The sequence below is a fragment of the Protomyctophum parallelum genome (assembly GCF_964188405.1).
Source record: "Protomyctophum parallelum genome assembly, chromosome: 18".
Lineage (NCBI taxonomy): Eukaryota > Metazoa > Chordata > Actinopteri > Myctophiformes > Myctophidae > Protomyctophum > Protomyctophum parallelum.
In genome coordinates this window covers 9867299-9881815 of record NC_139716.1, presented here as the reverse complement: position 1 = coordinate 9881815, position 14517 = coordinate 9867299, and the positions used below count along the sequence as shown (strand labels likewise).

The 14517-nt window shown below is 45.2% G+C and overlaps 1 protein-coding gene across 6 annotated transcripts in view; it reads left to right on the top strand.

Moving 5' to 3' along the window:
• The window catches only part of LOC310875226 (RNA-binding protein with multiple splicing-like), a 40284-nt gene that overhangs the window by 24608 nt on the left and 1159 nt on the right, over nt 1-14517 (top strand). The window contains exons 5-9 of one of the 6 annotated variants that reach the window (XM_083788389.1): nt 9-159; nt 1714-1844; nt 3334-3444; nt 5409-5478; nt 12548-12670. In XM_083788389.1, coding sequence (XP_083644515.1) covers nt 9-159; nt 1714-1844; nt 3334-3444; nt 5409-5471 — 456 coding nt within the window. In that variant the 3' untranslated portion in view covers nt 5472-5478; nt 12548-12670. Of the gene's footprint in view, nt 1-8; nt 160-1713; nt 1845-3333; nt 3445-5408; nt 5479-12547; nt 12671-14517 lie in introns of those variants that run through there. The other 5 variants (XM_083788390.1, XM_083788391.1, XM_083788392.1 and 2 more) reach the window with 5 other exon arrangements.

The window sequence follows — 14517 nt, the reverse complement described above, 5'->3', positions numbered from 1 at the left end:
GACCTCAGGGGGTCCGCTTTGACCCAGAGATCCCCCAGACCCTGCGTCTGGAATTTGCCAAGGCCAACACCAAGATGGCCAAGAACAAGCTGGTTGGCACTCCCAACCCCCTTCCTAACCAGCAGAGCCCTGGCCCACAGTTCATCAGTAGAGATCCATGTGAGTGCTCCTCTTGTTCCTACCGTCTGTCCTGTGTGACCTTCTCTTCTTTCTTTGTTTGTTTGTTTGTTTGTTTGTTTGTTTTTCCTGTCTGTTGTTCGAAGCTGCGTGTCGAGTGTCAATTCACTGTGTAGAAGTTTGTTTGCAACAGGTGATGGAACGGTGTAGTATTTGGGACGTTGCAGAGGAGGGGAGTATTTGGACCATGTGACGTTGAGCTATCGGTATTGGTGTTCTTTAGCCTTAAAAATGGATTGTATATTTGTTTCTATCCACGACACAGTACATTTAGTCAGTAAATGCCATGGTATAATATTGTCTCCAGTGGTTTAATGTTGTCTTTGTTAAAATAAAATTAATACACATTCACTTGTGTTTTATAAACTGTGCATGTTCTATTAGCCACGGTAAAACAAGGATTTGTAGACGTACCCTTTGAGATGTGTGGAATGTGCCTCTGTAGCTCTGCACTTTGTTTTACATTTTAGTTAAATATTTTGTCAGGCGGTTAAGAATGCTGCTAGAAGCACACACTGACAGTTGAACATAGGCCAGCTGTGGTTGTACATTCTTCCTAAATGACCAAAAACTGCTCTTATCTGGGATCTTTTTGCCAGAGCCTGGGCGTGCACTTGTTGGGTCCCAGCGGGGGTAGAGAAGGAAGCGATTAATGAATCCATGACGTAACGACCAGGAGGAGGGGGAAATGGCTCTCATTTCCTGATAAGAAGTTGTTAAATCGGCCATTTTCCCCCAGATCTTGCCTTGATAAACAGCGACTAAATGTGTAGGTTATGCTTCACACACATGTATACGCGCACTGAAAGAAATATTGGCATTTCAGTGCTTTCCAAGGAATTTCTTGATTCCCATGTTTGTATTCTTAAAATAGAGTTTTCTTTTTTTCCGACCGGATGATAAAACTCTGACTCACTTCACTATCAGTATCACATGCACTCTTTCCACTCACGCACTTCTCTCTCTCTCTTTATCTTTATTCCTGACTTAACCCATTCTGAACTGAGATCAGATTCTAAAAATGTCTATTACATCCTGACAGTTTCATTATTAACCCATTCTGACCTGAGATCAGATTCTAAAAGTGTCTTCGATTTTTCAAAAATAGCAGACCTACAAGCTCGTATCGCGCCACTCGGTGGCGCGATATGAGCTTGTAGATCTGCTATTTTTAAATAGCTAAAGCATAACATGATGCCGACACCAAAATGGGTGCCCGGTCAGAATTGGTTAAAGGGCACCAATCACAATATTGTCTGAAGAGGTTTCCTCACGTTTCTAAGAAAGAAAGGTCAAAAACAGCCACTGATATCTTTGTTGTACTGCACTGTACTGTATGTACTGTACTGAATGGGGTATAAGAGGAAACGACTACAGACATTGACACTCACTCACGGTGCACTACCACCACCATCACCACCACCGCTATCACCTCCACCCTGTCCTATCTCTCAGCCACCCACCCACCCACCCATCCATCCACTGGCCACTCTCCTCACCCCACTCCTCCTCTTTCTTCTTCTTCTCTGTCCACAGATGAGCTCACAGTGCCCGCCCTTTATCCCAGCAACCCCGCCGATGTGTGGGCGTCATACCCTCTGTACCCGGCGGAGCTGTCGCAGGCCCTCCCACCCGCTTTCACCTACCCCTCCTCGCTACACGCTCAGGTAACCTTCACCCCCCCTTCCCCTTCCCCAACCACCACCCCCACCCACCAGCCCAACCCCCTCTCTTCACCGCAACCTCCATGTCTGTCTTGACCCCCCCCCCCCCTGAGCTCACTGTGCAACCCAGCTGCGTCCATCAAACCCCATCAAATCACCTTCCATTCCGACCTGACCCCACAGGTGCACTTCAGAGCACAGGCCACCAAATGTCTTCCTTTCTAGCATTCTGTGACAGTCAAGTAACCTAGAGGGGGAAATGTGCCACAAGACTATATCACTTGAACAGATACAACACTACAATTATATTTTATTCAACATTTCAAGGTTCAAGGCTTTATTTGTCTCATAGTTATACTTGAACAAATTGCAGTGAAAGGCTTGGTATACTTTTACAGTTGTACTGTGCAATAGATGAGGAGGAAAAGTTAAGGAAAAGAAAAAAAAACAACGATAGCAAATCAAGCAAAAAGAAAATAGGGAGGACTGAAACTATTCAAATAGGGGCACCCTTACTCCCCTGGAACTGTATGACCCGTAACACAATGAATGTTAATACTATAAATGTAACAAATGACTTGTAACAATTATGAAATTTACTGTGATGCCCAACACGACCCAAAAAAAAGTTAAATAAAATAAAATAGGAGATAATGTACATTAGAGTGTGCAATGCCATATGTCTAGTATCAAACCATGCAATGTCCAATGTGACGTTAACAGATGCTCTTTGCAGAGTGACTTACAAAGTGAAACTTTGTAAGTCACTCTGCAAGTAGTCTCTCGAGAGTGTCTGTCTCGAGAGGGCGCTGTTTTTCCTTTATTTTTTTGACGATCAACATTTGTCAAAGGTAAGTGCTAAAGGTATTAGAGTGTATGTGCCATAGTAACTGTTAACAAGTAAAAAAACATCAGTGCATTCCTGCTAAGCAGACATCTTTTGAATTGAAGTGAACAATGTTCCTACCCAAGTCTGGAAAGTCTGGTACATTTTTAATAGCAAATGTGATAAATGTTTGGCACATACACCTGATTACAAAATGTCGTCTGAGCATGAGAAAGTGTAAAACTACTGTCATTTTACATATTGCAGTATATAAATGTACAGTATATTTTGCCACCACCATGGAGAGTGGGGTTTGATCGAAGGCATGCGTCTTCACTGTCAGCCTGCCTGCTATTCAGTCAGTTCTGTGCTCCAGTGTCGTGTTTGATATTAGTTAGCTATGGATTCTACTTTAGCATTATTATTATTTTGTTTTACTTTGGAAACTATGCCAGGCAAAGCCCAAGAGCCACGTGTAGTCTGCAGAATAAGATTAGCGCGGTGCTGCGCGTATAAGCAGATTCAACAGGAGACAGGCGGCGTTGAGAAATGCGCTGGTGTTACGCATCGTGCAGCGTCTGTGTGTTTCTTTTTGTTGATGCTTGGCTCGTCGACTAGAGATTATGTCACGTTCTTTAAAAAAACCCAGTCCACTTCCTTCTTTAGGTACGCATGCATTCACATTGGTACGATCCGTATCTGAATACACTTCAACGGTCCAGAGACCCGCCCCCCATGCGGTCCCGGGGACGGTCGGGCGATCCGCTCCCGGGAACGGTACGCATCATTCACACTACCACAACATCTGCCAAGTGGTCCCGAGTGCGCACCCGGGACCATAGTGTGAATCGCCCCATAATGTCCATGCATTCTGTATCATAAGTATCAAACACTTCTTGCTCAGTTGTGAAGATTGTTTGTGTATTCCTATTAGGCAATATTATGGCCTTATCCTGGCTTTCTGATATATTGAAACCTTCCGCTGTTTGAAATCTTTGCATCATTCAAATGAACATCGCCTATGCCATTAAACACAGCCTGTTTTTTTTTCCTTTTTTTCAACCATGACCTAATTATCTGCTTAATCTATGCGGCTCTACAGCGAGTTCACATAGGAGTTCATTATTGATCTCTTGAAATTCTTCTCATGAAGCTCAGTTGGGGCTTTTTATTTCCTTTGAGCTCTCAACAACTGCTCTCGTACTGAAACTTGTTTGTTGAATATTTTGTAAAACTTGCTCCCAACGTACACGCACACATTCTCAGGAACTATTACTTTGAAGTGGTAAAAGGAATGAATCTATACTAGCTTTTCTTAGCACTTAGCAATACATTATCTTTGTTACTAGATGGGTATTTAATTCCTACCATACTATACAGTACTATGCAGTATCTCCTGACATGATGCAGAGTCTCAAACAGGACTCTTTAAGAACCAGGGCCCCAAGCAACAGCACTAACGCTGAGTCTCCTATGATGTCAGATTCTAAAATAGGTTTAGGCTGAATCTGCCTATTTAGCGTTTCCCCTTCCTTGGATCTTCTGGGATGCAAACACACACACACACACACAGACACGCACTCATGCACACACACACGCACGCACACACTCATGCACGCACGCATGCGCACGCATACACACACACACACACACACACACACACACACACACAAACACACACAATAAGCATGTACTGTAGTACATGTTGTCGGAGAGGCTTATTGTCCGTATCTACCGACAATGCTAGAGTGTATCCCCCATTTCAATACACTAGACCCCTGGGCGATGGGTTTCTGAGATGGAGTGCAACGTAACATATGTGACCAACTCCAGCAAAAAGGCCCTCAACTCTACTTTTCCATTTTTCAGATTTTTACAGATTATTAAAGTACAGAATGTAAGCTTTCATATGATGTATCATTCAATGAAATTGGACAATAATTGAAGGAGATATAACCATTTTAAAATGACTGGGGCCACTTTCACCCAAAAGCTGAGAAAAGCCCCTTTCAATATTCACAACATTTTTAACGCCTTAGAGCTGGACAGAAGTGGGTGTGACAATGGAAGGGACAAGAGGACGTTTTAGCTGTCAACAGTGCAACACTAGAAACACTGACATGTTTAAGCCAGTAGAACAAACAATGCAATTTGTAAGGTGCCCAAATAAACCCTTTTGAAAGTACTAAGTATTAAATACTAAGTATAAGTATTCAAGTATTAAATACTAAGTTAAGTGTTCAATTTAACTTATACACTACCTGGTTGTATACAGTGGTTCTCCCAGTGTTTACCACACGATTTGCCGCACCCAGGCCGTGCTACTGTATACTCATACTCACACTCACACAGTGCCCGGGATCCAACCTGGGCACTGCCCGCCAACCGTTTTGCTCACGGAAATTCGCTTGATAGGATTTAGTCACAACGAAGTGATCTAAATGTGAGGGTTAGCTCTGCATAACAGAAACTGTAATTTTGTGTTGTGAAGCATACAGCATGTATTCATCTGTGTGTGTGTGTGTGTGTGTGTGTGTGTGTGTGTGTGTGTGTGTGTGTGTGTGTGTGTGTGTGTGTGTGTGTGTGTGTGTGTGTGTGTGTGTGTGTGTGTGTGTGTGTGTGTGTGTGTGTGTGTGTGTGTGTGTGTGTGTGTGTGTGTGTGCGCGCTTGTACACGTGTGTGTGTGTGTGCGCTTGTACACGTGTGTGTGTGCTTGTCCGCGTGCTTGTGTGCGTGTTTAGATTCGCTGGCTCCCACCTGCAGATGGAACTCCTCAGGGATGGAAGTCCAGGCAGTTCTGCTGAAGTATGTGTGAGTAATGACACACACACACACACACACACACACACACACTGTCTCTGCTCCTGCTATGACAAAGTATACATTGCACCATGCTGTGCAGATGCCTCGGTAAATGTTAGGACACATGGTGTAAACAGCCACAGAACTTTTCCTAAACATCGGTCAGGACTAACGCACACCGTGCTACAACCTTCACGTGCCTTGACACTATCCATTCCAAACCCAACCAACAATCCCTCACAGCGGCAGATCATATCTTTGCCCTTAGCCTATCTATAGCCTTCACACTTTTAGGCTACTGACAGACTTGGCCAACTAATTCGATTCGACTACGCTTCTGCTGGTCGACACGCACGCATGCACGCACACACGCACACACACACACACACACACACACACACACACGTCTTGTTACATCCATCCATCCATCCATCCATCTTCAACCGCTTATCCGTAGTCGGGTCGCGGGGGCAACAGCTCCACCAGAGTGCTCCAGACTTCCCTCTCCAGAGCAACATTAGTGACTTCCTCCTGGGGGATTCCGAGACGTTCCAAGGCCAGCGAGTCGATGTGTTTCCTCCATTTGCGCCTTGGTCTGCCCCCCGGGGGGTCTCCTCCCAGTGGGACGTGCGTCGAGGACCTCCCTATAGGGAGGCGCCCGAGAGGCATCCTATAACCAGATGCCCCGAACCACCTCAGCTGGCTCCTTTCCAGGCGAAGGAGCAGCGGTTCTACTCCGAGTCTCTCTCGTGTGACTCACCCTCTCGTGTGACTCACCCTATCGTCTTGTTACATGAAACAGACAAATTCGCCCATAGACAACTACTATTAGTCCAAAGCATCATTGGTACTCGAGGCAATGAAAACACCCCACCCACTCGTCCCTCATCGGAGAGATAAAAGGTGCAGTTTAAATGAGAAACCCACCGTTACTTTTTCCCGCAAAGCACAGGCGGCGCAGCGAAGTCGACTGCTTCCCATTGATGTCGCGGTCTCGCTCTGACGCGAGGCATCAAAGCCTGTGTGACTCAAACGGAATGGATGAGGCGCAGAGGGGAGCCGAGTGTTTCATTCTCAAATGGATTGGTCAAATCACGCAAACGCGACCTCATTAGTTGATAGGTATGGTATAAGAACCATACCATGGCTATGTCTTTGTGCAGTTCTCTGTCACTCTGCGGGCTCAGAGGAAAAATCATGGCCAACTAATTCGCTAATGTCGACAACAACAAAAAGTCATATGTCATAGCATGAATACAAATCTGACATTTATAACAAACCCAAACCACGTAAAAAATAGTTTAAGCGTTCAGTGAGGTATGGTGACTTTAAAGGGACACTTCACCCTTTTTGCCAAAAAATGTATGTTAATGACGTTTAGAAGCTTTAGAACACTTTCCTGGAGATCTTTATGTGTGTAATATGTGGTTTTAGATATTTTAGATTGTAGCAGTGAGCCTGTTGTCTCTGATGTCATGGACACTGGGCTCACTTCCTTCCTGGACTACATGTTGTCTCAGTAAGACAGCTCTCCCCCTATCCACAAGGAGGAGCAGTGCACCAAAGAATTATGGGAATTGTAGTCCAGGAAGGTAGTGAGACCAGTGTCCATGACATCAGAGACAACAGGCTCACTGCTACAATCTAAAATAACTAAAACCACATATTACACACATAATTACCCCCAGGAAAGCTTCTAAACGTCATTAACATATGTTTTTTTGCAAAAAGGGTGAAGTGTCCCTTTAATAGTGGAGAAACCTCCTGCTTCCACTGAAAATATGGCGGCCGTGTTGACACATCCACGCTCCAATGAACCGCATCGGCCAATGGGATATCTGCGTTTTATATATTGATGGCTACTGGCCCCCCTCCCCCCACCGGGAGGACGTGGAGTCTTTGTTCTACTCCTCCTGCTTGACAGGAGTGCTTTAACTTACAGTGACAAGCCGTCCGACTTCCCTCAGTTGTGTTCGTATGCAGTAGTAGATGCTCAGCAAAGCTAGATGCACCACGATGGATTCTAGCCCCTAGACGCAGCAGTGGTGGCCAGGTACTTTTACCCCTGTGCCATGTGAGCACCCCTACTGTATTATACCCTAGGTTAATGTGCTGCGAGTTCACGTTATTGGAATAAACACGGCCAAGTGCTTATATAGCAGAAATGGACTCGATAACAACAATTGAACAAGAGCCTAGGTTACTGTATTTCATCTAATGAAAAATAAACTATGCTTGGCAAAGTGAATCTTAAGATGCTGGGGTTTTTTACCACCTTATTGTACAAGATGAGAAGAAAGAGGTTGAAGCAAGAGGTTTGCATTGTGTGGCTATTATAACATGAAGATGGATGCTAGAGTTCATGTGGTTTACAATGAACACTGATTTGACTGTGTAAGGAGCTAGAAAAAAACCCGCCATGAATGAACCCATGTGCAGCCCCGGGTGCGATATCATTTTCACCAAACTTTATCAGTCATTATCACTGCTGTAAAGAGAGATCCTCTGATAAGGAGGAGGCACGAGCATAACGGAGCAGCTTAACCCATTCTGACCTTAGATCAGATTCATACGAGGTTTCCGCCGGACACACATTGGTCTGATTGACCCATTCTGACCTGAGATCAGATTCTAAAAATGTCAGTCGCTCTTCGATTTTTCAAAAATAGCAGACCTACAAGCTCGTATCGCGCCACTCGGTGGCGCGATATGAGCTTGTAGATCTGCTATTTTTCAATAGCTAAAGCATAACATGATGCCGACACCAAAACGGGTGCCCGTTCAGAATGGGTTAAGAGAGCAGAGCAGCACACATGGGGCTCTGCCCCGCACTGAAGACAAACGGGGCAAACGACGCAAAACCACAAAAGCACGGCGAATCCCGTCCCACGTCTGTCTGTGTTATGCATGTTTGCTTACTGTGTGCGTGCGCGCGTGCGCACATGCGTGTGCGCGCATGCGCGAGTATACGTTATGTGCCCGGCGCCAGTCACTAATACCACCCCCCCTCCATCCCAAGACGGGAGGGAACATGTTCCCGCGACCCCTCAGGGGGGGGGGGGGGGGGGGGGGGGGGAGTTGGAGGGATATATGTGGGGGGGGGGGGGGGTACAGACTAGTGACTTCCACAAAGCTGTTGATTGGTGCGAACTCTGTAGCTTTAAGCCCACCAACCCCCCCCCCCTTCCATCATCTTTTTGTCTATTTTCAGAATACTTCGGGGGGGGGGGGGGAGGGGTTGGTGAAACAGGGAAGCGATAAAGAAAATAATTGAAAGCATTTGTTTATTTTTTTTTAAGATTTATTCTCGACTTTGGGGGGGGGGCTGTGTTAGTGGTGGGTGGGGCAGACAGACGAGGAAGGGAGTTGAAGGGGCGGAGGAGGAAGGGAGTGAACATGTGTGGTGGGGGGGGGGGGGGTATAGGAGAAAGGGAGTGGAGGGGGAGGGTTTAGAAGGGAATAATTACTCCTCTATCAAACTGGGAAGTCATATTGTTTGGTCAGTCTGCCCCAGTAGGATGTTGTTAGGCCCCTTGATGTAATGACAGCACACCCACATCCTGCTCCCCCCATGGGGGCTGTGGGTTTTTTGGGGAAACAACCCGAGGTGAGATTTTAGACGTCCAAACGAGATTTAGGCAATTATGCTAAACACAGGCATATGTAACCAATATATTGTATGTGTACTACGGTACTTTCCCACACGGAAATAATGCAGCGCTAATACAGTGTGAGCCACACAGCCCCCTCTCGTAATATCTACACCAACCACAGCCCCTCTCTCGTAATATCTGCACCAACTCCACAGAATGGACATGGAAGTGCACACACATACACACACACACGCACGCGCACACACACACACACACACACACACACCCTCACACACACACACACACACACACACACACACACACACACACACACACACACACACACACACACACACACGCACGCAAGGCGAGCGTGACATAAGGCCACGCAAGTGTGCAAAGGCATTCAGAGAATGGTATGGCCCCCAGTAAGCTTAGTGCCTGACTATCGTATAATGCCATCCATCTCCTACTGTCCATCTGGATAACTGGATAACAGGATTTATCTTGACAGCATGTCTGTCCCTGCCTTTGTTCAATTGTCGGTACCAGTGGGTCTTCATTTCAAATTTATTATACATATCAATGAACCCAGTCTGGTCATAAACATGCGGGCACCACTCAAAAGTTTTGAAATAGACTGAGACTCGGGTGTTGCCTAGCACAATGCAAGCTGCCTTGCAGGCCAGGCTCCATTGTGAAACTGTTGGCCTGGAGCTGGTGACGAGTGTAACTCACTCAGCACGACAAGAATAAACTTGATCTGAAGTTTTTTTGAGGAGAACTTGCTGTGTATTGCACCAGGCTTATGCCATCTCGTCTGCAGTTAGTTGTCTTGTTTGAGGGAATTGCAAATAATTGCCACATTTTATTATAACATTCATCTTAAAAGGTGATACTAATACATACCTGTAAGATACTTAAAGTATACTACGTTGGAATAATTGCCACCATTTTAATGATATTATAACATTAATATTAAAAGGCGATACTAATTCATAATAATAAAGTATACTACTTTGGTTCCATTGATCCAAGGTGGGATACAATTCAATTGATTCTGACCGGGCACCCATTTTGGTGTTAGCATCATGTTATGCTTTATCTATTGAAAAATAGCAGATCTACAAGCTCATATCGCGCCACCGAGTGGCGCGATACGAGCTTGTAGGTCTGCTATTTTTGAAAAACCGAAGAGCGACTGACATTTCTAGAATCTGATCTCAGGTCAGAATGGGTTTAATCAGACCAGTGTGTGTCCATTGGAAACCTCGTATGAATCTGATCTCGGGTCAGAATGGGTTAAGTGATCAAACGGGTGGGCCGACCAACACTTTTATTTTCAAGTGTGCCCGGGTTGAGATTGAGAGAACCACTGGTTTAATCCACAAAGGGGGGCACGGTTTGACATGTGTCGCCCCGGCCGTGCTGAAGCAGTCCAGTCATGCTAAAGCAAATATGTTCCCAATGTTCTCTGCGACGGGGCTTCCAAACAGCTGTGAGGCTAGTCTGCAGTCATGAGAAGCTTGTGGTCCGTCAGCGGTCGTCTAGGCATCCGACAGACGGGCTACATTCACGCTTAGGGTATGCATCTCGCCTCAGGAAGCATAACTGTGGGAGACGGATTATAGTTTGTGTGTGCATGCATTGTGTGTATAAACACAAGACCTTTTATTATTACGTGTGTGTGCGTGTGTGTGTGTGTGTGTGTGTGTGTGTGTGTGTGTGTGTGTGTGTGTGTGTGTGTTCTATAGTGTTCAGGATTTCTTTGCTCAGTTCTTGCTGCTCAGTGACCTTTATTAATTACCTGGTGTTACTCCTGTCAATGGAAATTTCCATAGCAATCTCACCACAATAATTTAATGTCGTTTTCGGAAGTATGTTACAGTACATTGTATGATGTCTTCATTAGTAGTCAAATACTCGAGCACTGGGTTGATTCAAACACAGCATAAAAGTAGATGTAATCCGGATTTTCCATCGGACAAGACATGGTGGGGACTGTGTGTGTGTGTGTGTGTGTGTGTGTGTGTGTGTGTGTGTGTGTGTGTGTGTGTGTGTGTGTGTGTGTGTGTGTGTGTGTGTGTGTGTGTGCGCTGTCTGGACGCTTGCCCTGGGGGGCTTATTGGCCAATAGCCTGACAAAGCCACTGGTTCCTGTGCAACTTTGGTCTGACTCCCACCAGGGAGTGGGGGGCCAACCCCAGCGGAGGCCCCATGTCTAATAAGGAAGTGGGACTTTATTTTCACCCCCCACTGACACACACACACACACACACACCGGTAGTGAGCTGCAGCTGTATGGCCATATAGTGGCCTTGTCCCTATGCAAGGTTTCAGGAGTAAGCGTACATGTCAACAGCTGCATTCATCTTGCTGATATGTGGTATGTGTGTCTGGAACTAAAGTCTTTTTAAAGAGGCCTTTCTTCATGGCAGTACAGGTAAAGGTCTTAACATTAATACAATCTGCATCTATAACAAAGCACCCTCAGATATGGAATGAAAAAAATAATATTTATATATCCAATTTGGAAAATTACAGATATGCTCGAAAGTGAATAACTCAAGGCCGCTAACGAGAGCACTACCCTATTCGATACCCACACTTGCAGCGTTTCTCTCCCACAATACGTCAATGGTGCAACATCACGCGTAATGTTTGATTACGCGTTGATGCTAAAAGAAGAACAGTGCTCACATTCATGAGTAACAAAGAGTCCCTTCCCCTTCTCAAACAGCCATTGTTTACCTATCTCACATTATGCACCGGGCCCGAGTTTAGGATGTAACTCATTAAGCCTGAAAATCACTAACACCTTGTCTAATCCGTGCAGACCTGTTCAATGATCAATCTGCCCAATCTTTAACCTCGGTCCCTCAGCCAGAACAAACGCGACGTTGTGGAAGTATGCATGGCGTCATCCTACCTAGCCAAGCGGCCACGCACCACATTGATTCTCTCATCCTTGATTGAACGTGCAACAGGGCATTAGCTAGCCCAGCCATGTCAAGTCGATTAATGCTCTTCTCTGATCGGGCAACTCAACAAAATGTCTCTCTTGATCGCTTTGTTTTTGCTTTCTGTTTCTCGAGGCCATATTGGCTTTTCTGATTGTTTATTGTTTCAACGAGGGTCTTCCCGTTGAAGCTGCAGTTACCACAGTTTCCAAGAGGCGTTTATTTTTGGCAACACATCTGGGGGCTGCGGGTTGAAGGCTTGACCTTTCTCATTGGTTCGCTGGGTGGAGGGGAGTTTGGGAGTCATGGGACAGGGGAGATTCTAGGAGGAAGTTCATAAGATGTTGTTTTGTTATGGCACTTTGCAAAGCCAACGGCTGCTCTCACCCAGATGGGTTGTAAATTACATGTTATTTTTACATTATGTGTTGACTGTTAAAACATTCACCAACCAACGAATCATAGAGACAAACAATTACTAACATCTCTGTGAACTCCATCTTGTCTTCATGGGTGTTTACTCCAGGTTCTTGATGTGTGATGGTGGCCGTGGCCGGCCGTGATGGGTGTTGCTGACTGTCTCTCGTGTCCAAATAGAAAGCCAGGAGGATCAACCTGACCCTCGACTCCCTGAGCAGTGGACCGTCGGTGAGTTCACAGTCAAAACGTGAGCTAACTTCAGTGTGGTCAGGTCTGAATTATTAAACTATTGTACCAGAGCTTCACAATTTATCCTATTTAAGCCAAAAAAAAGGGACATTTATTATGTAAATATGTAATTGCACAAAATCGCTTCTTGTTTGTAACAACCTTGTTTGACACGCCTATACTCAGGCAGGAAGGAGGACAGAAAAATTTGTATAATGTCAAATAGAGTAATTGTTCAAACATGTAGGCCCTAATCATTATAATTGCGATCTATAATAATTTATCGGCATCAGTTCCATAAGTCATCTGTGGCGCATTATAATAACATGATGTGACAATGTATTTCATTTGCTGTATCAACATTTATTCTTGTGAAAGCGAAATGTCCAAAACATATCTCTTAGTACATGTCTGGACTTTACCGAATCTGTGTGAGTTTAACCCATGCTGGGCAAGTGGGGGAACCCCTTTTGGTGTTTTAAGGATTATGTCATACTTTTAGCTATTGAAAAATAGCAGATCTACAAGCTATACGAGCTGCCATTTTTGAAAAACCCTGTGGAAAATGTGGCGCAAATCTTTGAATATATATTCTTTCAGAGCGAACGTTTTGGACTCAAATCTTTTGCTTCTGGCGGGGTCCCTGGAACAACATATTTTCAGATAGGGGTCGGCGGGCAATTAGATTAGATTTTGGGGGTCCTTGACATGAAAATGTTTTGAGAACGACTGACATTGAGACGTCAGGATTTAGAAGGCATTTGTGGAATCGTCCTCGGGGTCTAAAATGGGTTAATTCTTAGTTGCTGTCCGTCGCGGACTCACGGGGCATGGAGATTGACGGGGCCCCGAGGCAGGCATTTTCTGATGCTGCGGTCAACGACTGAACTGTACGTGTAAATGTGGCACGTACCACCCACGATCTTCACACACTCTGATGGAGAACAGCAGCCGTGCATGCTCCCACGGGGGGGGCACACATGCATGTCATGCATCAAGCATAATGATCGGCTGGAAATACACAAATTGTATATATGTAAGAAGACAGACAGGATCCGGCATCAGCACACAGACCAGGGGATTTTTTGGAAATGCATGCACTTTTTGTGAAATTGGGGCATATTGGCCATTATTGATCATGCGTACATCATATACACAGGGTAAGATTATGGGGCGATTATACACTCGCTGACTTCATGGCCCTGCACTCCTTATCCCATTTTGGCCGGGAATGTTATGCTTTAGCTATTGAAAAATAGCAGATCTACAAGCTCATAGCGCGCCACCGAGTGGCGCGCTACGAGCTTGTAGGTCTGCTATTTTTTGAAAAATCGAAGAGCGACTGACATAGAAACATAGCTTTTTCAGAAAACTGTCAGGATGTAGAAGACATTTTTTTAAATCTGATCTCAGGTCAGAATGGGTTATACTAGGCTGGGCCAACGGCACGTAAATCACACCTGGTTCTGGGTTATAGTGTTACAGCGTCCTTTGATTTTTGCAGAAAGAGAAAAGCCCAGCTGAGGCTTTGGGGAGACGCCGTCGATCTCTCTGCCAAAGACATCCGCCCCGAATGGGAGATCTGAAAGCCTTGTGGTCATATTGACACTGTGTCGGTTTTCATGTAGCCGTGTGTTTTCACTCCACGCCGAAAAGGATTTGGAAAACAAAAGTTCAAAATCAGATATTTGTGGGAGGAAAAGTGGACTTGTGTTGTGTGTGGTCTCGGTGTCAATGGTTACATTTTAAGGAGGCAAGTTATAGAGAGGTTTGGGTGAGAAAGTGGGGAACCATTGTTTTTTTGGGGTTTTTTTTTTCTTTCCCCAGATTATTTTACCACTGTGGTTG